Raw genomic sequence first — 26,850 nt, 5'->3', positions numbered from 1 at the left:
CAGCAGGTAGTGTCGTTGCCTCACAGCTTCAGGTTCCCCGGTTCAATCCTGAGCTCAGGTTATAGACTTTTCTGGGAGATCATTGATCTGGTAACGTTTTTAATAATTACAAATTAAATGGTACTGAATGTGTGCCATTGATTTGATGTAATCTTTTAAAAGCTTAATCTTCTTTGTCTTTGTAAGCATTAAAGAAAAGTATCGTCAAATTCAGTTTAAGTTTTTTTGTGTTTTTGTTTAATTTACTGCTGTTTTGCGGACAGTTTGTTCGCTAAATTGTATATCGTGATGTGTATTGTAGAAATGTCCTCAAGTATCAAGAAATGATCCTTTTGTCATATCGCCAAGGCCTACCTAAACGTGTGGGTGTGAGCATGGTTTGCTGGCGATGGGCTTGCATCCTGCTTCCTACCCAGGATAAAGCGCTTACTGATGATAAATGAATGAAAGCATGTTTCGATTAACTTATATAGAGCTTTTAACAGAAGAAGTGTAAGAGAAATCCCAATCTAGGCTCTTAATGAAATATAGATTTTTCTACAAGGTCTGAAATCTGAGGAATATGGTGAAAAAAAAAAAAAAAACTAACTTGATTAGCTATTCCTTTTGGTATTAGACTTGACTCTCCCTTTAATTGAAAGGTTTGGGGTTTCATGGGAAAGATTTGGTTGTTTTTTGTGTACTTTTATGTGGTTTGTTAATTTGGTTTAGTTATTAATTATAACCTTCCATTCAACCACCGAATAGGATTAAGTTGTTCAATAATTTAAAAAGAAAAAGGACTTCACGTTGAGCTGTAAGAACAAACCATGTCGTCAAAGTAGTTGTTTTGCCAAATTTGATGACTACATTGTGCATAAAATGTGTCTTCCATTTGTTAATACTATACATTTAAATTTGGACCTTTTGGTACACTGTTGCTGGTTGTATTTGTTACCTTTTTTTTTTCTTCTTGCACCTATTTCGTTCCCCCGTTTACTCTGCCAAAGCATCAGAACCCGCCAAGCTCCGCTGCCTGTGCTGAAATACCTAATTGATGTGCCACGATCATGTTACAGGTCAGGGCTCCACTTTAAATAGCCACATGACTTGCTCTGAATTTGGGCCTGCATGCTCTATGAGGGTATGTTTGTATCTCTCCATAGTAATAACATAGCTGCGTGTGGCTGTTCTCGTCCTCCATGTCTGACTGATGCTTATGGGGCTGGCATCAGAAGTGACCTGTTGTTAGAGGCTTTGGTTTGTTGCTCTTAGCACTCTGTTGAAGAGAATAAAGTGCTTGTGAGGCAACAAAGTTAAGACGCTGTCTGGTTTATGAAACGCAGTAGAAACCCATTAGTTTCCTAAGCAGCTTTAATGGGACCTGTAGTGTGTCTGGGTTTAGCGTGTCTGCACTCTCGCACTCGGAGGAGAAAGGTGTCATAAACTGGGAGGCGTGTTTTCCAAAAGTTGCCAGCATATGCAGTTATGTTTGAGAGTTAAAGCGGAACTTGTGTGTTGTTTTGCATGTTAGCTTGCGTTATCGGCATTGTCCTTCCGACAGTGAAACACACACAGCATTATTTGAGACCTTCTAAAATCCAGAGATTATCATTTGTGTATCCCATACTATCCTGAACGATCATGTGAATGAAGTGATCTGAGTGGAGCTCTATCATCAGTCGTGCCCATCTTCAAGGGAAACGGTGTAGCGACATATCGGTCCAAGTGTGTACCATTTTATAAGAACCTGTAATAGATATGCTTCCTGGTGGTGGTGGTGGTGGTGGTGTTTGGGATTTTTATTTTTTTTAACATGGGCAAATATCTTTCGACTCCTTTTCAGGGAAAGAACACTCATAATTATTCTGTCCAGGATTTCTGAATGAATTTTTTCTGATTGATTTCGCTGTTGTTGTTTTTTTGTTTGTTTGTTTTATTTGAACAAAATTCATGCATTTAAAAAAAAAAGTTTTTTTTTTGGGGGGGGTCAGAAAACTACTTGAATTGGCAAACTTGCAGTTGCATGAAATCGTTTTGCACAGTGATGTTTGTTGGTAAATGAGACCTTTTAGCTGTACTCCTGTTCGACGCATGCGAATCGAAGAGGACTTCGACCGAATGCGCGTTGTGATGATGTCACATGACTTGTTTGGCCAAAATCTGTGGAAAATGGTTTTGTTGAAATTTTTAAAAATTGCAAGCTCTGGTGAATAATGCAGAGTTTCCTTGATTTTGTGTTCATTTCTGTGATGGTAAAATCTCAAAATCCTGAATAATGTGACGTGTAGTATGGATTGTGGTGAACTTACGTGCAGTAAGCAGTAGATGAAATCGGTTTAATATCAATCCTCAGCAATTTTTGTTTGTTTGCTTGTTTTAAGATTCTAAATTAGTGCTGTACTATGCGAAACCATCAATATTTTTCCCCCAAATGATGGACAAATGATTTTATTGACCTTTTAATCTTGCTTAGGCTATCTTCCTGCAAACATCATGCTGTGTAAGGAGCCAGATTGACGCACGGCGGTTAAAAACAGTCAGTCTGCATAAAGATGTTATGCTTGGAGGTTAACCGTGCTAGCTGAGTGTGATATGTTCACACGGTGGACGTCACACTTTGATCAAGTTGTTGGCTAGCTACGTGTGAAATGGACATAAGCCGAATCAGTTCTGTTTGTAATCAGATACTGGTTATCGAAAGGTCTGCGATGTTCCTGCTTCTGTTGTAGTCAGAATTAAATCTTTAAATGCAGGTTTTTTCCACATTTTGAGGTTTACTAGACTTCAAAATGCTAGAATTTTACTTGAGATACACGCAAAAGAGAGATACTTCAGTGTTTGGAAACTTGCAGTTTTCGGAACTATATATCGAAGATCAACCAACACTTTTTTTTTTTTTTTTTTTTCTTCCTCCTATTAATTCCCTTTTGTATAAATGTTTTTTTTTCCTCCCCAGTTTCCTATTTTTTTTCCTCTCCCCCATCATGCAGCAGCTACCAATGGGGGAAGGTGAAGGCTAAAACTATGGCATTAAATTTGTGCCAAAAGTATTGAACGTAACTTTAAGAAAAACAAAAATGTACAATGAGAGAAGAAAAAACACTCTGAAACTGAAAACAGTGAACTCGGTGGCAGAAATTGACCATGGTCTTCAAATAAACAGCGTTCTTTGTTAACAGTTTGCTAAGTGTCAGGTTCGCTAATCATGGTTTTGCCGATCACCTGACCTTTTGCCTGTTTTTGACCACGCTATTGTCTCACGTTTTGGATTTGTCTGCCTCTCTTCAATAAAGCTCTTATCTGCACTTGCATCTGTCCTAAACCCTCATTACGTGACGGTTAGTCTAGATGGTTAGTGTAGACCTTTTTCAATACATGTAAAAGTTTAAAAAAAAAAAAAAAAAAAAAAAAAATCATGAGTGGGGCTTTACTGGCGTATTTTATGTCATAGAATAAAATGTGAAAATATTTTGAACTTGTGTTCACCACAGACCTTATTTCAACTTATTTAACCAAAATCCCGTTTAAAAAAAACCATTGACTTTGGGATGGAACTGGAAGGGCTAAAAATGCTAACTCGTTTCCAGGTTTTGGCGTACAAAATGACGTCATCCCTGCGCCACTCTGTGGTGACTGGCTGTAAGTGTAGAAAGCGCTTGATTTTGATCTGCAGCGGAGTTTTCTATGAGCGGAGGACGAACTTTAAACGTCAATATCGATGTCGATCATGTTCGTGTAATCGTGGGCAGTCAAAATCATAATCGAGATTGGAATACACCTGATGTCAGAACTCTACAAATCTATGGATGTGCAAATGTAATGCATGCAGCATCCAGGCAAATGCAGTCACGTCTGCTGCAAATGAAACCGCAATTTTTTTATCAAACTCTCAGCCATGGGTGGTGGCAGTTGTTTTGTAACTGTGTTTGTACTGCATAGTTTAAATACTTCAGTCCAGTGCACTGGCATAAATATGTTTAGACTGTGGGGAGGTCTCATCCTGCATATCTCTCGCATGATAAGCCACACTACTGCTTATTTAATAGATGCACTTTGGCATTTTGTTGTGGCTCGAACTTTGAAACCTAACCTGCGCTATGCAGAAGAGGATCCAGGGCTGATAAAAGGTTCAGTAGTAAAGTTAACTATTTAACATCATCGCAAAGTTTGAAGGGATCCGAATTGAAACTTGCTCTTTGTATTTATTTATTTATCTATCTATCTAGCATGGGGAAGTGAAAGAAGTGACCCAGTCACTATGTTCGCTTTTCTTCTTCTGTTTCTGCAGTTCCTAAAGTTCATGTTCATAATATAATATAGACCTACAGTTTAGAGCTCATTTAACGAGGAGCATGTGGGGAAAGGTTTAAGCTGTTTAAACTGTTTCTGTTTAAGCTAAATACAAACACGTGTAGCTGTGTGCTAGTGGTGAAACAGCTGGATCTTGTATTTGGGACACAAACTAGATCCAGGACCGATCTGATTTAGTTCTTAAATAGATGGCGTGTACACTTTAAACAAACAAATCAGATTTACTCACTAATTTACAAGACTATAGGATGTAATAGTTTTAGTTACTGTTCTGTAAATATAGTTAATTGCTACTGTATTGACACGGTGGGCATGTATATGCTCATTAGGGTGGGGCTGTATGACTTTATCGTGACAAATTGTCACTGTACTCTTTTCTGAGATATTGTCAGTATTGCAGCGTCTCTTCCTTAGCCCCGCCCCTCCCATTCAATTTTCAAAAATAACAATTACAAACTCTTTAAACGGCTGATTTGATGTTAGTTTTGTACTTTTGAATTTTTATAATGTATCAATTTGTACAAATGTTTGTTTCTTCTAGTTTCTAAATTAACAAAGTATTTTTTAAAAATTCTTTTATAATTTTTTATCAAGATTCAGATGATCAAATTTAGCGGGATGTTTCAGTTCATGTTTTGGTTACTTGTAGCTAAGGTTTTTTTTTGTTTTGTTTGGTTCTGTTTTTTTGTGGTTTCTTTGGAATACCATTAGAGATCCGAGTACTTTACCATTTTATGTCCGTTAGTTAGCTCCTGAAGTTTTGATAAGGGCAAATAAGAAAATGTAATGTGCTTTTTCCATTTGTAGGTACTCGAGTCAGAAAATGCTACTTTCCTTTTGAGATGGTGTGTGTGTGCGTGTGTATAGAACTTGAATTGTGATCTCAAATGAGTAACAGGTGGAGTAAACTAAGCCTCAGCAAGAGTTTGTGTCAGGAGCGCATGTGGTCAATTTATTGTCAGTACAATACAGGGTGCAGTCAGGTGAGGACGTGCATGCACAAACCTGCTTTGTACTGTAGAGGGTTTGACTGAGGGAATGTGAACCTGAACTGACATGAAAAGAGAACACCACCTATAGAAAAACTTTTCATAAGAGTGCCACCTGTATGCATTGTAAGCATATAGGAAATAGTTTGTACCACAATGGTAGTGGTCTGGGCTTCTGCAAATCCCTTGGCTCAATCGAGACAAAAGCTGTGAAATGTTTAGCTCCACCCACTTTGATTTTGCCAAAAAACAAGTACAACATTTTGCAGAGCTTTCGGAAGAGTAAAATATTTTTCAGAATAAATAAAGCAGAGATGCTGCACCATTTGCCTGGAATGATGTCGCTCATGGTAACTGACTCAACTGACCGTATCTTTTACAAACAATGAACAAATCTGTTAAAACTTGGTACACTTAATCATTGGACCAATTTAAATGGTTGCACCCAATAGCATGCAAATATTCCACAGTGGTGTGCTATAGCGTCCCAATAGCTGTTTCTCATGAACTGATTCTTCTGATTAAGTTGACATATTTTTAAAATCTTTTTTTTCTTTTTCTTTTGTTTTCTTTTCTCTCTTCTCCTTTAACAAATCAGTAACACTGGCTTCCAGGACAAGAATATTGTGTCTGGGCTATTCATTGATTTATTTTAGTTTATATATATTTTTTTATAATTGTTTGGTGGACAAGTAGGCTCAGTAGTTTATAGACTACTTGCTTTAGAATTTCACAAAACAAAAGCTTTTTTCCCCTTTTTTCTTTTGGCATGCATGTTTAACAAAAATGCGCTTTACAATTAAGGTGGCACCACACGTGTCAGCTTTTTACTATATGTATTAATTTGCTGGCATGAATAACATGGCCTTTTGAGAATCAGGACCATGCAGGTTTGTTAGGGAAAAACTCACAAAGCTAAGCAATATAAAGTGCAGCACTAAGCTGTCATATAGCGCCCATGCTAGCACAACCTTGCGTAAAAAAATAAAGATGCTAGCCAGACTCTTGTATGTGTGATTTGAAAAGAAACCTTCACAGCTCGTAGCCAAACACTGGCTAATGACTTACTAACTTTTTTTGTGAAGTTGCTGAGACACTTTCTTGCCTGATGGGGTAGGTAATGATTTTAAGATTTCTGCATTCCTGGTCTTGTGGTTTTATTTTGAGGGGGAAAAAAACATGGCTATCATTGGCCATGGCTAGCTTTTAACATATTTTCATGAAAATTGTTCAGAGAGAAGTAGTGATGGCAGCAGAAAAGACGATGATTTTTGGTTCTGGATGAGGTCTGGCATTTTGATTTGTATGACTTCATGCAGTTGAGTTCATGGTGGCCAAAATTGAAAATTGTTTTGTGGGGTTGAAAGAGTTGTCTGCTGAGACTGGTGAACACACATCAATAGGTGGTGCTGTGGCAGTCATTCAGTATTAAGTCTACTTATGAATTAGTGCTTGGACCCCAAAGATTGTTTGTGGGATGCTTTTTTTTTTTTTCTTTCTTTCTTTTTTCTTCCATCTCCCCCTCATTTGAATAATTTGTATTAAAAATTATTTTCCTACTGTATGAACCCTTCCCTCAACATTTTACATTCTGTGTGTTTACAGGGGCACTGTCTATCATAACCTTGAAAATGTCTAGACTTGTTTAAAGCATTTGAAGCATGTTCCATACTTCTGTCAAACAGTAGTGAGAGCAGTGCAGACATGGTGAGAGGCTGGTGGTGAGAAGCTGAGGGTGGAAAAAGAAATAAACAAAGAACAAGCGCGAGAGAGAGAGAGAGAGAGAGAGAGAGAGAGATTGTGTGTGTGTGTGTGAGATCAGTGGGAGTGGACAGGGGAGGAGTGCGCTCACTGGCTCTTTGGAAGCTGAGTACTAGAGCAAGTGTGTAAAGTTTGCTCAAACTTTTCCTTTGGTAAACTCTTCTGTCGAAGTATAACTACGTGTCTGACCAGTGACTTTTTGCCCAGGTAGGAAATTACTCTCAAAGAAGGTACTGAAATTGTTTGTTTGCGATTTTGTTTGCTGGTTGAAATGAGTGTGTGTGTAAAATGTGAAACGGATTTTCAACCAGAGTAGAAGTCTGAGTGTGTTTGGAGGGGGTGTGTCAGTCGTGTGTGTGTGTGTGTCTCTCTACTGCAGAAGCCAAAAAAATAACACTTGTACACCTAGGCTCTCTCTACAGTTTATTATTGCATATTTAATATTTGATTTTAGCATTTGACCCTGTCAGGCCTGTGTAAATTTGTATTCAAATAGTGTTTACCATTCGCCTTTTAGAGTTTTATCGTGGTAAAGGATGTTTGGTTACAGATATTTATCTACCTAAGGGATCTGCAATGCAAGACAAATAAAACGAATGCCAAGAGCTTTCAAATGTCAAATTTTCTTAAGACTGGGACTTTCTACTATGTAGTGGAGGCATTACGGTTCCTGCTTGTCCATGCGTCTGTCACATTAGCACGATTATCTCAAGAGCAACTGGTTGAATGTTTGTTTTTTTTTGTTTGTAGAATTAATATGGAATTATCATTGTAACCAGCAGGTGAACTGGTTAGAAAAGTGTTAAGGTCACAGCAAGGTCAAATATCTGAAATGGGTTTTCTTCAACAGCCCCCTTTTAGTCTGAAGGGTCTTTTAAGGCTATTTGAGGGATACAGTACTGGAAACGGTCAGTAACAAGAAGGATTAGACTTGGTGGTGGCGGCATGCTTTGTTTAAAAATAAATAAATAAGTATTTATTTAGTAAAAAGTATTAACATTAAGGATTAAAGGTAACTGTTATCACCATTCAGCTGTTGGTTGCTCATCACCGAGACCTTTTGTAAGAAAGGAAATTTGTTGCATTTTTGTGTATAAGGTTAGGGATTCTGCTATGGTCAGGAAATGGGTTTTCATTTCCTTTGGCATTGTTTAAAAGGCTACTAGCTTTGCCACAGCTGATGAAAAGTTCCCTCCTTTTTTTTTTTTCCTTAAATGTAATTTTATTCCAGTGTAAACAGCTGGCCTGGTGAATCTATGGACTGGCACCTGAATTAATCTACTTGGTCATGAATGGGCTAATCATTGAGCACCGTGTCTCCCCTGTCCTAACTGCAGCTTTGTGAAGTATTGAGCCTGGAAACTAATCTGATGGGAGTTGGTGCGGGAATGAGTTTGCAGGAATGTTAGTTTGTGCTTGTGGTATGAGGATACAGATTCAGCCTGAAGCGGTACAGCGCGTGCGGGGGACCGTCACGTAGTCCGCGCAGCCCAAACCCCCCCGCTTCTGGAAAGCCAAAAATCTGACGTGTTGTCCGGTGCGCGCAGATTTCACTGAGTGTCTATGTGGAGGAAATCATTCACACTCTCTGAACACTCATCTGACGACGTGTTTACGATAAGGCTAGGCGTCTAACGCATACTTAACCAGGCTGGTATGTTTACTTCTTCAATTGTGTGGACCCATTTGGCTTTCCATAGCAGATATGCGCACGTGCTCAGTGTACACACGTATATACGCTCTCGCAGCGAGTCGCTCGCTGAGTGAAAGCTCGAGTGGGTTTTGTCGATGTTTCTGGAAACAGGTATTCGTTTAAATTTTCTTTAATACGTTTATACATTATTTTTTGCTTTGTTTTTGTGGGTATTCATAAACGAAACTTGATTAACTTGTCTAAGTCTAGACCCATGTCAGTATTTGTTAGCTGTTAAATCCCTGTTAAAGTAACTCATTTAAAGTTTTAAAAAAGATCTTTTAAAAAAAAAAAAAAAAGGTCAAATGACTAAATTTCTGCTTCTGAAGTCGGTTTCAGACTTGACGTTTTATTTTTTTTATTTAAAAATTTTTTTTTTTAAATGTCTTCATTAGAAGGTTATGTGCGTTTTTGAGGAAGAGAGAGTCTCTGTGGGGAAGTCCTCCACATTTCTGTGCAATGTTTTGGTCTTCCTCTGGTCTGTATTGGAGTCTTGAACTGACTCCAGATCAGGTTCATCTAGCTTAAATCCCCATGTAGAAGAGCGCAGCTGGGCTCCGATCAGAAAAACAGAAACAGTGGAGCTCTTAACAAGGCATATAATTGTGCAGTGTTCTTTGTAAGTGCCTCATGAGGCTTGGGCTCTTGTGGAGTTTTCAGTTTCCCTTTCTTGTAAATCAGAGCTCATCGTTAAAGTTGTTTTGATCAAGGTGGAGTTGGCGGTGTGGAGCACCAGGTATTGCCAAGTGCATGTCTTTATCTCATGATACACACTCAAACATGCTGACAAGCAGTCAGCATGCTCAGAATAGATCATACAGTAGAGATAATTGCACAACTTCAACCTTCTACACCTAGTCAGGTGTGAGTGGTGTGCATCATTTAGACCAACTGGTCATTTTCTGACATGGTAAGTCACAATTCCTGCTCCGTTTAACAAGCGAGTTCATCTCCGAAGCAGACAAGATCCAGATTGACACGCACAGCGTTTTTCGGAGCACAAAAGCTTTTATCTGTGGCCTGATGGTGGATACGCAGACCATCCTCAACATCAAGATGTGATCGGTATTTATTTTACGTGTATGTAACAGCGGGGGGGGGGGGAGTCTGATCGCACAAATATGCAGATCCAAGTGGAAGCAGTACATTCATTGCTACACTGGATCACACAGGGTCTTGTTCTTGTGTTTAGTAGAGGTACACGGTTCAGGTGACTCGGGCAGATTGTCCACCGTTTTCTCAACAGTGGTTGCTTGCGGTTTCCACGTGCATTTGCGAGCTGATGACTAGTGAGCAGTCGCCGCACGGTGACGTCATATCTTAGAGTCACGGAATATTATTATTATTATTATTATTATTATTATATTTTCTTAAACACTCAAATCACTTCTGTCTTTAGAAATCAGAAAATATTTATTTGTAATCTTAACTTTTAATGTTGAAAAATATTTATTATAATGAGAAAATACTGAAACTTTATTTTTTAAAACTATCTCACAACCCCTTAAACACCCCCTTCCCCCAGGGGTCATGACCCCCAGTTCGAGAACCACTGGTCTAGTGCAGTGTTTCTAGACTAGGACTGTTTCAGTGTCCCAGGATTTAGAGCTTAATATTACATTTGGATTCATGACCTTTTTATACTTCATAATTCATTTACACTGCACATTTCTAAAAATACAAGGTCGCTCCGCCCCGCAACCCCCCCCCCCCCACCACCGCCCCACCCCCCGCCCCAACACAACGCTTGTACATCAGTCTGTTCATTCGTTTGTGGAGATGGCTTGGAGATGTTTGGGCGGCGTCTGTCGCCAGGTCATCTGGATTTACTCATCCCAACCTTGGACTTGAAGAAACAGTAGTTTGTAAATCATATAATACTAAAGGGCTTTTGTTTTAGTCATCCAGATTAGAGTTGTTTGATTTTACTGTTTTAAAATCCTCTTCATGAAAAACTCTGCTTGTGTGTGTGTATTGGCTGGGACTGACTTTTGTTTTCTGTTTCAACAGGAGCCCACATAGAACCACAGGAAGAGAAAGCAGGAGCGCTGGAGGAGCCAGAGTCGAGACCCGCTTAACACATCTGTCGACAACATGGTAGGAGTGTGTTTATGTTTACATGTGTTATGTGTGGGGGTGTTCCAGGAAGACCCACAACCAGTATCTCATGTCCATGGCGAATATGTGCTGAGGGCAATGGTTATTGTTTGGGTTTGTAATGAGAGCGTCCCTGTACGAACATGTTCTTGTGCGTGCACTTGGGCACACGAGTAGAACGTACATTTCTGAGTAAAACACGTGGGGTGTTACTACATTGGAGACAGATTATTGCTAACATCAAACCAAGTCATGCTGACTGTTCACACTTCTGTTTTAATCTCTGGAAAATGTGACCTTGTCTGTGATGCAGTTGGGGGTTTTTGTCTAGTTTCCTTTCCTACTTATGTGCTCCCATGGGGCCCCGGGGTGGAACAGGTCTCTAGCACCACCTTGCTCATCGTAAGGGGTGACAAACGGGGCGACTTTGTCATAACTTGCAACCCGTGTCTTGGGAGAACGAGAGCCTGGTATTTGAGGAATGTGTATGCTGCGACTGACTCTGATCCAACACAATACTTTGGCTTGAATTCACATAGACTGGAGGTTAGAAGGACCAGGGCCCGTCTTTATTTCCAATTTTATATCCAGTAGAGTTTTTTCGTGTTGGAGTAAGAAACGTGCTATCTGACTTGCATGTACAAGATTCAGGAGTGCCCTAAGGAAGTATACTTTCAGTAACTCTTTAGCATTAATATGAACTGTATTGTAAGTGTTATGGGGTCTAATATATTCCGTAGCCTATATGTAGATGTTTTTGTTATAAAGGCAAAAAATATGAATGTAATTGAGATACAAATATGTAAATAAAACGTATGACTGGTCAGTACAAAATGGATTTACATTTTATTAATCAAAAAGTGTATGTATGCATTTTTTTTTTTTTGTCTTTTTAAGACAATTATTGTAAACAATGCATTTCAATTTAGTCATGAATATAGCCATTGCTGCTGATATGGCAGCAAATTATAACTAAATAAAGTCCTACTTGTGTGCAAAAGGCCTGAAAGCTATAGATATCCGTGTAAACGCATACACTTTTTATTCTCTCGCCTTTTTCAAGTCATGTATTTTTAAGTGAAATGGGTTGTAATTATGGCTGACGCGGCTGTGTGTGTGTGTGTGTGTGTGTGTGTGTGTGTGTGTGTTAAGGCCCTTTTGCATAGGGTGCATATGGACACTTGTTTGTTGTCATGGTATAAACCAAGATGTGTTCCTTACCTGTCTGTCTCTGAGAGTATTGCACATGAAGTCCAGCTTTGGTTTAAAGAAAACTTTAGCCTGAGCAGGTATGTGTGTCAGTTTTGGAGAAAAGCATGTTTGTTTATCTGTCTTGATTTGAGGTTTTAGGCTTGCACATTCCCCCTTGAAACAGACCTTTACTTACTCATAGAGTATCTGTATAAAGAGAATGCAGATTTGAATGCTCGGTGTATCATGTAACCTGGGATTAGTTTTTCTCACTTGAATTGCAAGCAAACAAGCCTGTAATGTTTTGTGTTCAGAGATCTCTGCCGACTGTTTCCTGGTCAAAGCGCAAGTGAAACTGCAGTGTCTGAGATCATGTGAGATGGCACGTAATGGGGACATTCAGTATATTGAATTCTTCCTTCCTACCATGTGCTTGAACTAAGACAGAGTCTATTTACATGTTTACACACATGGATTAGGAACTCAGTTTTCCAATGCAGGACTTCATGAAGACAGGAAGTGATATTTTGGGTATTACAGGAAAACAGCCCAAACACCTCTGGCTATAAGGACTGTGCACTGATTTTCCTGTTCATTTATGATGTACGTCCTTGTGTTTTCCCTCAGATTTTATCATGATTATGACTAGGACACTAGAGGTGCAGTTTGACCCGGCTTTACTTCCAGTAATCTCTCATGATTCTTATTGTTCTCTTTCTTTTGGATGGATGCGAGGGGCTCATAAAATCAGCCATAGGGTAGGTAGAAGATGTTTAGGAAGTTTTAGGAAGTCCATGTGTGGGTGTACAATGAGAGGAAAGGCCATCAAGCAACACCTCCTCTTCCTCCTCCCCACCAGTGTGAAAAATTTAGATAACACTCTGTACTTTCATTTTCACTTGCATGATTCGTAATAAATGTGATTATACTTAACTAAAATGTGTAAGATATTTTATCATCTTTAATAGTGCTTTACTAACATTTCAAATTCTTTGCCGGTTTGAAACTAATAACGTCCATGTCTCTGTTCTTGATGAGCGACTTTGTGTGTAATATGACATGGCACTGCAACCTCTACAGGAGGAAGTGTGTGGTGGAGAAGTCAGTTTGGTCCTAAAGGGAAAATAGCTTACTTAAAAATGTTCTTTAGTGTATATTGTTATTTATCTTCTGTAGGTAGTTATACTTTAATTCTACTTTAGATGATTGTTTTATAGTGCTTTAATTGAACTGTTGTTAAACATTTAAGATACAAGTATGAACAGGTCAGATAGAACAGTTATGATATTTTCATCAGTACTAACCTTGTAGTTGTTTTAAAGTCATCAAACAATTAATTATAATCCCTTTTCTAAACAGTACAGCTGTTTACAAAGCTGTTACCAAAACAACCCATTATATTCCTGTAGTTCATGGACTTTACCTATAACACTGAATCTGTACACAGTTTGATGCCCTCTTGTGGTCTTCAGAAAAATCTCTTTTGCTGAATACATTTTACTGCCTAGATTGCAGTCTTTTAAAAAAAAAAAAAAAAAAAAAAAAATCATTTGATTTAAAAAATGTGTTTAAGTATCATTTAGATTCTTTTTTTTTTTTTGTATTATGTTTTTTGATTGATTTATGTTGATTAAATAATCAGTTGATGGCAGATTACTTTTGACTGAGTACACACACTTGGAAAGAAGTGTGTGGACCTAAGTGTAGTACCCAAGTACCAGAGCAGCTGCTGGCCAGGGGTTTTATTTTACACTTGTATGAGTAATTACTTTGTTGTTTATAAAGCTGAGTGAGCCGCCAGAACGATCATTAAGCACTTGGCACATTCAATAAACAAAGCAGCCACTGCAGCTCTCCTGCAGATCAGCAGTTACTGCTTTAGTTCTAAGCTCAGATCTAAAATTAAGTTGATACCATGGTACAAGAAGTATCATATGAGGCCTTTCTGTGCTATGAGTGGAAGTTGAGATAGGTCTGTTGACTAGACTTTAGTCCAGGCTTGATGAGTACAGCAACCTTCACCTGATATAAACTTCAGAGGAGCGGAGTATTTTATAATTTAACCGAGGTGGACCAATGAGTAGCTCGGTCACCTGAGACCATAGTTTATAGTTATCTAGTGGGCAAGTAGGCTTAACCAATGAAATGGGGGAAATTTTTAATTAATACACACAGACGGTGGATGATCTGTTCAGAATCAGGTATATGGAAGCACTGATGGAAAACAAGTGAAATAAAGTCTGGCACTAAGCCGCCATATATCTGTTCAGCTACTACACACAGTCATGGCAAGGTCAAACCTGACACAAAATGTGAGCCAGACTGAGTATTATATTTTCTGTGACTGTTTACATGCACGCCAAATTCTATTTAAGGTCTGTATTCGTGTTGCAGCCATATTCTGAATATGATGTTTATATGCGTACAGGCATCTGAATATTCCTGTATACATGGTGTTTGTAAGTACGCCTGAGTTTCCATCCCTAAATATCTAGCCTATAGTTAAGCATCTTTCAGTACCCACAATTCCTTGCAGACTGAGCATGCGTTTATCTACTTTCAGTGGGTTTTCTCAAGAAGTTTAACATGCAACAAATCTCCAATTAAAATGGGCCTATTCCAGGGGTGGGAATCAAAATATCGTCTTAATCTGAATCGGGCAATCAAATTGCAGCATTTACATGACTCAATACTAATTAGAATATCACCAAATTACAATTAATATCACAATATTGATGTATATGTAAACGTAATCACAGAAAAAAACAAAGCATGGCCAAAATGTAAGTGAACAACTTGGTGACGTTTTATCAAACACAATATGCTATATTAGAAACCATAGAACAAAGTAATAATTTATAAACTCATTTGTTTCCCTTTTAAGTACTAAAAAAAGCTTAATTACATTTCTAGACTTTTCTCATTATAAAATACCAGGATGAAATACTGGTTAGTCTTTGAGTCTTGATTTGCATCTTCATCTTAGTTATGCTATTTTTTGACAAGTTAGGCTACTGTTTAAAAAAAATCACTACCAAGATCTAATAGAAGGTTACAGTTGCAGTTTAGTTGGTTTGGCATGGCGAATGCTGATCTGACGAGGCCTTGGCGAGGGCAGCTGTGGCAGTATCGCGTGCCGAAAGAGCAGGACTTTAACCTTAGAATGAAGTTATTGCAGATGAGGGCTTGTCTAGTTGAATAATGTGTCAGTGTAGAGTAGATGGGCCAAGCCAAAATCTGAAAAGCTACTGCGGGTATCAGGTAACTGTAATACATGTGGCTGGTAAAGTGAGACATTTTTCCATCATTTCCTGAGAGCAGAGACATTACTTGAATGTTACACAAGTTTGCTGAATCTCAGACAGACTCGTTAAGTGAGTGGAATGCTACATTGTTATAATGTTGAACGGGTAAGTCTGTGATCTTTGGAATTGTTAGCATATAGTCGATTTTCTGATTTGATGGTATATTTGATATATCAGGTCATGGGGGGAGGGGCAGGGGGGAATAAATCATTGATTCATTCTCTCTTGAAAGATGCTGCATCAATGCTCAAACCAAAGTTAAATGTAAACTGTTCCAAATACTTCATAATCTTAATTCATTTTATTCACATATGAATTGCTTTACTGTGTCTTTGCCCCAGGTTAGGTCTGATTAATGACTCTCAGAAATGCGAGCTAAACATTTCCACTTCCAGCTGAGATCATTATTATTGTTAAAGATGCATTTGGAAAGATTAGTAACATTTTAATAATAAAATCAAGATTAGGTCTCCTAACCTTTATGTAGATTGGGTTTGACATTTTGAATAATTTCCCTGCCCCTGCACCTAGGATATAGTGTGCCTGTAAAATGATTGACAAAAGGCCCATGTGATCACAAATAAGCACTCTGGACTGAAATGTAGTTTTCCAAGAGGGTTTTCTCAGCTTTTTAGTGCACTTGTGCTGAGGTCATGGCTTAAACCAATATATTCTTAAAATTATTTTCTAAACATCTAGCAGTTTATTTGTACAAGTAAGATTTTTTTGTTTGTTTGTTTTGTTTTGGTTTTTTTTTTAAATCGACTATTGCACCTTTTTAACTGGCAGCCTCATGGAATTCAAGTAACTATGAAAGTTTTTATGAAAATTAATTTTTGAAATCGGGGTGAAATGTTGATCTTGGTTACAAAGGGGCTTTCCATGGCATTCTGCCCATTTAATTGCATTTAAATTCTGGCTTCTCAGACATTTTCATGTCATGTTTTTATGCACAGCACATGATTTCTGGTGCCATTTTTCCAGACTGGAGCTGGTGGGCAGGATTATGGGAAAAGTAAGTGGCTGTGCTGGAGGATTCTTGAATTTTATGCAGATATTTGGACTGGATACCTTCCTGTATAATCTGTATTCAAGCTTTAATACTGTACGATTCTTTTGCTTTCCTGTCTTTTTTTTTTTTTTTTTCCATTCTCAGTAGGGTTGTTTTCATCCAAACATTTTCTAAATCTTAAGCAAACTTTTTTGAAACTTTGGGCAAAGAAAATATGAATGCAAGTGATGTGAAGAAAAGCAGCATGATGTAATCAGAAGAGGAGCACACAGCCCTCCCTCCATTACGTCATCTTGTTTTTCCAAACATTTGTTGCTGTCTTATTATTTTATAATGTTATGTCTGCCACGCCAACTTCTTCCCTTCGATCCAATGGCACTTTGTGCTCCAGACGCTGCTACAAACATGTTTCTGATTTGTAATCTCGACATTCTTACTTGATTAGGATGTTGTTTTGCACCAAGGAATGAAGAAATGTTAAACCGGCTCAAGAATGAGCTGAGCACTCTGGCCCTAAGCTGATGGGCTTTCTCACCCAGTCATCAGTGCTGGAGTAACCCAGCCATATTTGATGTTTCAAAGGTTTGGGCCTCCAGTTTGGGTTCCAGTGAAGGGAATTCTGTACAATTTGGGGGGGGGGGGAACACATGGGTGTGATGGTCAGCTGTCCACAAACGTTTGTCCATATAGTGTATAACAGAGATATATAAATGAACATTCGATTATTCATAGAGGAGAACCGGTAAAGCAACAAAAAGGTTTTGTTTAGCATTAAATTATTGTGACGATAAACAAAAATTCCAAATACTTTTTTACCGGTGTTCTGTCTTATAAGGCGATTAATCAATTGTCCATTAAAAGTTTTTTTGGGTTTTTTTTTTTTTTTTTTTTTGCAGCCCTAGTTATGATGCATTTCGTGTCTGGTGTCGTTGAGCTGTCTCGTCTCTTCTGCCATGTGAAGAAACATGTTTGTGTTGAGTGGAGTAGAATTCAGGGTGTCCTCCTTTCCTAAAATAACCTCAAACAGGGGGCCATATCAGGAGTAGCTCAGTGACTGTGTGTGAGAGAGCGTAAGAACCATAACGTTCCCCCACTCACACGTCTGATCATTCACTATTCGTGATTTATTAGTGATGCACTGAACTGAAAATTCCTGACTGAGACCAAAATTCAGGACACACTTGGCTGAAAAAAATGATTTAATGTGATCTGTAATTGCATTGTAATGAAGCTCAGTATGCTATTATTAGCCTCGGAAATCCAGCATCCTCAACAACAGGGAGAACAGTTGCTCGTCCAAATCAATGAAGTCTTTTTGAATCATTTAAATGTTTTGTTGTTGTTGTTGTTGTTGTTGTTGGTTGGTTGTTTGTTTGTATTTTGTGTTAAACTTTTGCACTTTGGTATATGACTTGTTCCCCCCCCCCCCCCCCCCCCCCCACAAATCTTTGCAGTAGATGGTGTTGGTATGCTAACAGGAACTTTTTGCTTCTGCTGCACACAAAGGAACATTTTTGTTGAAGTGTTGAAATAAAATTTAAATTAATTACTAGTGTTCATGTTTTTTTACTTTTTAATTTAAAATAAAGTTTCCTATATAAATTCCTGGTCCTGCCGTGCGTCCGAAATCATGTAGTGTGACTGTACCTGCTGCACAGCCATTGACGCAGTACATCCTGCTCAGTATATATGTGAAGTATGAATACAATCCGAACATACTACAGCCGCCATGTTGGCTATTTTTATTAATGAATTTTTTTTCTTGTTTAAACCTTCCACAAGTTAACAGTTAACTCAGGTGTTGTTAAACAAAATCCCACCTTCTGCTCGTGAGGTAAAATGCAGTCGAACAGTGAAATTTGTCTGTCTAGAGTTTTTTTTCATCCAGTTCTCATTTACGTTACATTTACATCTATTCATTTAGCAGACGCTTTTATCCGACGCGACTTACGAATGAGGAAATACAAGCAAAGCGATATATCGAGTAGAGAACTATACACATAGTGCTACCATACAAGGTCTTTAACTGAGTTCTAGAAGAAGCAAAGTGCACGGAGTATGCATATGGATCAGTTTGGAACTGGCACTCGATCAAGATCTCACTGAAGCGTGACTCACAGATATCGTGAATCGTGACTTTACAGATATCTGAGATAGAGACCCCAGCTGATTTTACAAAGATGCACAGCGGTGTGTGTGTGTGTGTGTGTGTGTGTGTGTGTGTGTGTGTGAGAGAGAGTGCGAGTATTACGTCACTGCAGAGAATGACTGCTGCGACACAGGTAAAGTACACCAGGTCACGATCAGCACGGACAGATGCTTAGGCATTCGGCTGGTACAGCGTGTCCCCAGAGAGGAACGCGAGTAACAGCGCATTCTAGCGCCGTAAACGCTGCAGACTACTTGTGCGTGAGAGAGTGAATTAAATAGGGGGGGGGCCTTTGGAGATTGCTGTGTCATTGGTGCACTCTACATGCTCACTGGCGCCCTCTTTCACTTCCGCTCTCTCTCATCCTGCTTTCCCTTTGTTTCTCTACCTCCCTCGACTGTCGTGACTGTATGCCGATGCATTGCCCTTCCTCCTCCTTCAGCCATGCAGCACGAAGGAGAGTGCATCTCTCCTCCACTACTCTGTGTGTGTGTGTGTGTGTGTGTGTGTGTGTAAAAAAGGTAATTATGAAAGAGGACGATTAGTGGTCATTGTTGAAAGTGAGCAGCACACATTTCAGTTCAGATAAGGATTGTCCTCAAGATAAGTGTGTGTGTGTGTGTGTGTGTGTGTGTGTGTGTGTGTGTGTGTGTGTGTGTGTGTGTTTGTGTGTGTGTGTGTACACATGCTGCCTGCTGTTGCTGAGGTAGCAGACTAGAGCAGATGAAATCTCGGTGAAGGGTGAAGGGGGGGGGGGGCCGAGGGAGGAGCAGGAGAGATGCACGTGAGTGAAGAGGATGAGTTGGGGGTGGAGCTTAGCATCAGGCAATACCCTGTTTCCTTTCGCTTGCTGCCTCTCTGTCGCTCTCCATCTTCAGTCCACCTGCCGCCGCTTCTCTCCTCTTCCGCACTCATCCTGCTGTCATCCTTTGCCACAGAAATTGTGCGTTGTCATATTTTCGAGCATCAGGGTCAACAGGATTAAGACGTGTGTACGTGCAATTTTTTTTTTTTTTGGTTTTTTTTTTTTTTTTTTGCTCTTTTAATGGCACCTTTCCTGCTCTCCTGACCAGCAGTGTGTGTGTGTGTGTGTGTGTGTGTGTGTGTGTGTGTGTGTGTGTGTGTGTGTGTGTGTGTGTGGAGAAGGCAAAGGGTGGCTGGGGTGTGTCTGCACCGCGTATGTATGAGAGAGCGAGGAGAAAGGCTCCAGAGCAGCCGGAGGAGGAAGGATGGTTTTTCCGATAGCGCTGCTCCTGCGAGTGTGTGTCTCTGGGGCGACCGAGCCCTGCACCCTCTCGCCATGAGCCGGGTCAGCCGTGTCTCCTGCTCCATGCTCAACTGCTTCGTAAGTGCTGTGTGTATGTGTGTGTGTGTGTGTGTGTGTGTGTGTGTGTGTGTGTGTGTGGTGAACACTAATAAAGATGGCGTGCCACGTGAGCTCACCGTGCTAACTGGAGTAACTGAGCATCCTGTGCTGAGAGGGACAGAAACGCACACACACTCAGTCTAAACAATAATCAAATCTAAACAATCGTGTGTGTGTGTGTGTGTGTGTGTGTGTGTGTGTGTGTGTGTGTGTGTGTAAGCAGCAGTGAGCGGTGTTGTCTGAGGGACATGGACATGCTCTCTGTGCTTTAGTCTATAAACATTAATGTGAAGTTACAGAAAGAGGAAAGTTCTGAGATTTCTTTTGTCCTTTTAGTAAATGGCACAAAATTCTCCATCATATTCCATCCTCTAAACCCTGCCAAAATAACCCAACTCTTTCTGTCATGCTTTCTTTCCTTCATTCGTTCTCTTTTTGTTTTGTTCTTTCTTTCTTTCTTTTTCTTTTCTTTGCCTCTTTCCTTCTGTCTGTCTCTCCTCTTCTGTCTGTCTCTGTCTTTCTGTCTTCTGTCATTTAATTCATTTCCGTAAGATTTAAGGACATGACTATGCTCTTACAGTATTTACAGTCTTTCTGTCTCTTTCTTAATTTCACTCTTCCTTTCTCTCTCTCCATCTCCTTCCCTGTCTTTATTTCTCTTTCTAATTATATCTCTTTCTGTCTCTGTTTCCACTTTTCTGTCTGTTTCTCTCTTTCTCACTTTCTCTTTCTGTTTTCCCTTTTCTCTGTCTCTATTTTCTCGTTTTTCTTTCTTTCTTTGGCGCATTGACTGATTCTAACTCCTTTAGTCATACTCTTATCATCCCCCCTCCCCTTTTTTTTAATTATATTTTATTTTTTTACTTTTATTTTTTTTGTGTCGTACCTGGGCCCTCAGCCCTGTTCCAGCACATCATCCAATTATTAGTTTCTGTCCTTTCACTCTATCTACTAAGATCCTCCCTTTTTTTTTCTTCTTTTTTTTTTGTTACCAGTCTAGTTCAGTCCTCAGTCATGTCTGCGCATCACTCTGTCCCTGTCCGTGTCTCTAAACCTCATAACCCCATGCTCATGTGTTTCTGGAGGATGAAATGATGAGTTGGGGCCGGTAGCTGGAGGAGAAAGCAGCTCTCAGATCCAAGCAGTGGCTCAGTTCAGCATCTACAGGTGACCTCTTGATCTCTGGACACCGCTCCATGGCCTGTACACTCACTCTGATTGGCTGATGGGGTCTCGAGGGTTTGGAAGGAGGGTTGAGAAGTGAAGGTGAGCGGAGATGAGTGTAAAACCGCAGACGCAGAGAGCGAGAGCAGGATGAAATGAAGATTTTAAATTGATGTGATCTGAATGAAATGATTAATACTTGGAAGATACTTGGAAACGTTGCCATGTGGGTAAAAAGATTGAAATAAATGTAGAGAATAATGAGTTACACGGCTGACTTTTGGAAACATGCCTGAAATTTGTGATCTGTTGGTTAGAACTCTGAGACATGTAGAAGTTTTGTCGAGCGAGGTGTGTGTTTGTTGCGGTCTCTTAGGAGACTCGGATGAGACAGCCGAGTTTCGATTTACGCATGCGTGGTATTTTAATCCAGTTTGTGTCTGTGGATGGTTTGTGATGGATTTCTGAAGTGCATTTGAACATGATCCAGATCAGAACAGCAATCAGATTTCATGAACAGGGGAAAAAACAAAAGTATAACCTTGGTGAAGTGCAAAAATCAAAATGAGCTTTCTCTTTCACACTCTCTTATTTACTTGGTGTACACACACACACACACACACACACACACATGCTTTTATGTAATGATGTGAGATGTTTGCTTCCAGAGTTCTTCACTGAAGCTGTGAGATGTAAAGAATTGTGTTGCTCTTTCTCTATGTCTGATTTTGTGATTGTTTCTTTTCTTTCTTACGTTCTGTCTGTGATTCTTTGTGATTGTGCTTTTCTGTCTTGCTTCTTTATCATCACCCCCCCCCCCCATGTTGTCTGGCTTTCTTTCTTTTTGTGTCTTCATATGCTTAGACACTCGGATCCTGTTGACTTTATTTCTACACTATTCCTTTAACGTCCATGTTAAAACTCGGCCCAAAAAAAAAAGAAAACGCCTCTACTGCAGTATAGCCATCTAATCATCATACATGGAGTATGCATGTGTGTGTCCATTTATGGCAGTAGTGTGGTGTTTTGAGGGTGGTGGCCTTGGCCCCTGTGTTGTCTCTGTAGCTCCAGGTTGCTGAGATGGAGACGTGTTGCTGTTTTTAGATGATCAGTAATGAGTGTTTGACTCAGAGGGAGCACTAAATGACTCTTTTTCCATCTCTGATGCTCTTACACTGTTCAGCTAAACCAATCAGACCAGCAACACAAGGTGTGTGTGTGTGTGTGTGTGTGTGTGTGTGTGTGTGTGTGTGTGTGTGTGGCTTCCTTATCAAGTATCAGCTTTCTTCCACATGCGTGTGTGTGTGCGCGCGTGTGGCTTCCTTATCAAATATCTGCTTTCTTTCACATGCATAATTATGAGCTGTGTATGTGTTATAACTCCTATGGCGGCTCATATGAGCTGGCACAGTGTCCAGAGCTGCCCGGTGAGTGGGAAGCACTGAGCTGAGCCAGCATATGGGACTCGGTGACGCTGACGTGCATGTCAGCTGGTTTTGTTAAACTGGATTTTGTCTTAATCTTGAAAAAGTTTTGACATTTACCCAAAGGGCTTCTTCATCAGTTCTCCTTGAAACAGGGAAGTTCTGGTGTATTTGAACACCGAGTGTGATTCACACCACTTATGTTACGAGAGTGATGTGACCTTGCCGAACAGAGGTGTGAATTCATGTGGAACTGCTGAGGCAAAGATGTTGCAAGGCGACAATAAAGGCATTTGTTTGTTTGTTTGTTTAAAATCCAGCCCAAATCATAAATACCAGAATTCACTCTGCTCCCTCCACACACATTCACACCAAGAGGAAATTTAAATGGTAAATGGTCTGCACTTGTGTAGCGCCTTTTAACCTTAGCAGTTCTACAAAGTGCTTGCTTTACACGGTTTCTCATTCGCCATGCAAGGCGCTAGCCTGCCATCAGGAAATCCAGAGTCATCAAATTGCCTATCTGCTGTTTGTGTGTGAGAACCTGGTGGAAACCCACACAGGCTCTGAGAGAACATGTGAAGCTCTGCACAGACAGGAACCTGAGCTCCGGATCAAATCCAGGACCCTGAAGCTTTAAGGTGGCAACACGACACACTGCCTGAGATCTTAAGTGTTCGATATATTTTCTGTTCCTGTGTGTGGTGTAGCATGTTGCAACAAGAAGCAGTGCTGCCAGCCCCTGTCATTCGTTCTTCAGCAGGAACCTGGAGCCTTTTGTAAACCATTTCCACTGGCTGCTGCGCCACATGTCAAGTACCACAGTTCCAGTTTTCTGGTGCTTTCTAGAGGTAGTTTTACATTGACCCAGACCCCCTGCTTTACTTGTTTATTCAAGTTGCCAGATTATAGCATCTTGTCTGCTGTTTACAGGGCCTGGCAACGCATCTCCGAGAAAACGCTGTCTGCCCTCTTCCTCATGCATGACCTCACAGATGCCCATGATTGGTTAGTGTCGCTGTGATTGACATGGGAGAGAGAGACATCATCCCTGTCATGCTCGATTTTGCTTCCTTGGCTCCTGCCACGGACGGCTGTGGCATCATTTTTATTTTATTCATTAATTAATTTATTTATTTATTGTAAAGTATAAGTATATTTACTGACTTTCAAATTTTACAGACTGAACAACCCAAAGGTTGTGGCATCTCTGAGCATCATTGTCCGAATGATCAGGCGAACACTATTCTTTTGCACCCCTGAAGATTGTGTTTTGTATAAAAATGTGCTTTCCAGTCCCCAGTGGCGCAACAGAAAAGCGCCTGGAGATGACCAGTTCCAATCTTGACTGTGACCTAGCCAGGAGTCCAAGACCGTAAAATTGGCTCTGCTCTCTGGTTGGGACGGATGGTGTTACTCTCCCTACCCTGTCGATCACCGCAGCACTAGCCAATCGTGGCCTTCTGTGGGCTCATGAATATGCAAGGCGGTGGATAGCACTTTCTTCCGAGTGTGTTACTGTCCGTCCAAGTCTTCCTGGGAAGTTCGTATTTTCGAGTTGGGAAGTCGTATTTACGATGTCAGGTTGTCGGTGCATGAGTGCTTTCAAGATTGAGTTGATTTTTAATTAAATTCTTGTAAAATTGGTGTTGCTATTGTGTAACTTCCCAGCTGTGTATATGTAAACCAATTACATGTGAAAACCCTTTTATCAGTCTGTGTAATTTATTTTATTTATTTATTCATTTTGCTTTACATAAAAATCAATGTGTGTGTCTTCAATCTAGCAGTGGCCAAATTTCACTGTCTGGCTGTGGAGGTAAAGGTCTCTAATTGCATTTGCACTGCAGTCTACTTTAACAGTAGTCTCTATCCTTTAAAACAAAGGTGCCATTGTATCCTTGTGCACAATCGCGCGATCAATAACATCTGCATGAACGTATTTGGGTCAGAAGCCAAGCTGATGCCTTCTGACGATCCTCTAAGAAGAGCACACTCTCGTTGTTTCTCATTCAAAGGTTAATGGAAGTTTAACATAGAGAAGCGCAGAACCACAGCACAAACCTGTGAAGACCGGGGTTTCCTGTTTTGTCATGGTGGGAATGGATCCAGAAATGTGATGAGCAATGCTGCGATTGACTCGAACACTTTGAGTGAAGGGCATTGCGAGTTGTTCAGTTGATTAGGACAGATCAATAAATCCGCGACGGTCATCAGGAACATGGCGTCTTTTACAAGGCCAGCGATCCAGTGTGTTCGTTCCTTCTCCAGCTCAGGCAGGATGTCGGTGCGCTCTCATCCATGTCCCCTGTTCTTAAAGATCTGCTCTGTGAAATTAATTAGCACTCAAAGTAAAGGAGAGATGACAAGGCGTGAATAAACACCAGTTTGCTATGATGGTTATGTCTCTGTTCTTTCTCTCTCACACATCTCTCACACACATTTAATTCTCACTGCTCTGATTAAAAGGGCTTTTCCTTGGAAAACTAGAACGTGTGGATGAACATGATCTGCAGTTATGAATGTAGATTTCTGTTTGCTCATTTTGTTGCAGTGGTATCCAGATATCTGACTGTTATTCTAGTCTGAGAGTCTAGGTATTGTCATGTTAATCATGATAATTGATAAGTAAATTTTTTTTTTTTTTTTTTTTGATCTTGGTTCTAAGTACAGAGCATCTGGACTATGATGCGGCAAGATAATGTAGTGTGGTATTGTACAATATCATTTTGTGTGTGTGTGTGTGTGTGTGTGTGTGAGAAATGGGCTGACAGTGATGTCCTAATGCATAAAAGGTAATCTAATCCAGAGCAAAGCCCCTGATCAGATTAGGTTCCTCAGGCAGGTCCACGTGGCAGCGCTTTGTTTATAGAGAAGGAAGCGACAGCAGACTGGAGGATGTGTGAGGAGACCGAGACGAGTGTGAATTCCAGTTTTGAAAGAGAAAGGGTCCAGGAAAACATGGGCTGTTGCCATGGAAACAAGACGTGTGTGCGCGCGCGCGTGTGTATGTCTGGTGTTCTGAACACTCATATTACATTTCATTTATTCATCCTTTATCACCTCGGTCATTCATTTTCTCTATTTTAATCTGGCTCTCTCTCTCTCTCTCTCTCTCTCTCTCTCTCTCTCTCTCTCTCTCTCTCTCAATAGTAATATGTGATAGTGGACATGTCTCTTTGTTGTAGGATGATTTTAAAGGAGCTGTTTTGGGTTTTAATGAATTAAACCAGTAGTTTTCTTGTTGCACACTCTATATATTCACCCAAGAGCCATGTAAAGTATGCAAAAAATCTTACATACTGTGGTGCACTATACTGTATGCCTGTAGTGCACTATGCTGTATGCCTGTAGTGCACTGCACTGTATGACTGTAGTGCACTGCACTGTATTCCACTATACTGTATGCCTGTAGTGCAATATACTGTATGCCTGTAGTGCACTATACTGTATGCCTGTAGTGCACTGCACTGTATTCCACTATACTGTATGCCTGTAGTGCAATATACTGTATGCCTGTAGTGCAATATACTGTATGCCTGTAGTGCACTATACTGTATGCCTGTAGTGCACTGCACTGTAGTCCACTATACTGTATGCCTGTAGTGCACTGCACTGTAGTCCACTATACTGTATGCCTGTAGTGCACTATACTGTATGCCTGTAGTGCACTGCACTGTAGTGCAATATACTGTATGCCTGTAGTGCACTGCACTGTAGTGCAATATACTGTATGCCTGTAGTGCACTGCACTGTAGTCCACTATACTGTATGCCTGTAGTGCACTATACTGTATGCCTGTAGTGCACTGCACTGTAGTGCAATATACTGTATGCCTGTAGTGCAATATACTATATGCCTGTAGTGCACTGCACTGTAGTGCAATATACTGTATGCCTGTAGTGCACTGCACTGTAGGCCTGTGGTGCACCGCACTGTATGCCTGTAGTGCATTGCACTGTAGTGCACTATACTGTATGCCTGTAGTGCAATATACTGTATGCCTGTGGTGCACTGCACTCTATGCCTGTGGTGCACCGCACTGTAGGCCTGTGGTGCACTGCACTGTAGTGCACTATATGCCCAGTAGAACAGCATTTGAGCTTCAGCCTTCGTCACGTTAACAGTGTTGAAAATGAAAGTTTTGTTAGACTTGGCCAGGTTTCAGTTGCATTCAGGGATGGAGACAGACTGTTTTCCATTGGCATACGTCAGCAAAGTAAAAGAACAATGTGTTTCTGTACCATCTGGCAGTAAAACACACTGAGCAGTAGGTCCTTTCTTGAAGATAGGACCTACCCGAGGGAACAGCTCTTTCAGGAACAGCAAAGGGAGGATGGAGAGAAGAGTGACTGTGCAAAACAGCGTGTCCTCCATCTTTGTGTCGTCAGACCAGTGTCTCCTCG

General features: G+C 40.2%; 1 protein-coding gene across 9 annotated transcripts in view; it reads left to right on the top strand.

Moving 5' to 3' along the window:
• mtmr4 (myotubularin related protein 4) overlaps positions 1-26,850 on the top strand; it is a 69,796-nt gene that overhangs the window by 1,869 nt on the left and 41,077 nt on the right. For 2 of the 9 annotated variants that reach the window (XM_053617693.1, XM_053617696.1), the window contains exon 2: positions 10,747-10,833. In XM_053617693.1, coding sequence (XP_053473668.1) covers positions 10,831-10,833 — 3 coding nt within the window. In that variant the 5' untranslated portion in view covers positions 10,747-10,830. The other 7 variants (XM_053617692.1, XM_053617694.1, XM_053617691.1 and 4 more) reach the window with 7 other exon arrangements.

Source organism: Ictalurus furcatus, chromosome 28 (genome assembly GCF_023375685.1).
Source record: "Ictalurus furcatus strain D&B chromosome 28, Billie_1.0, whole genome shotgun sequence".
NCBI classification, from domain to species: Eukaryota; Metazoa; Chordata; class Actinopteri; order Siluriformes; family Ictaluridae; genus Ictalurus; species Ictalurus furcatus.
This window is presented reverse-complemented; position numbering and strand designations above follow the sequence as displayed.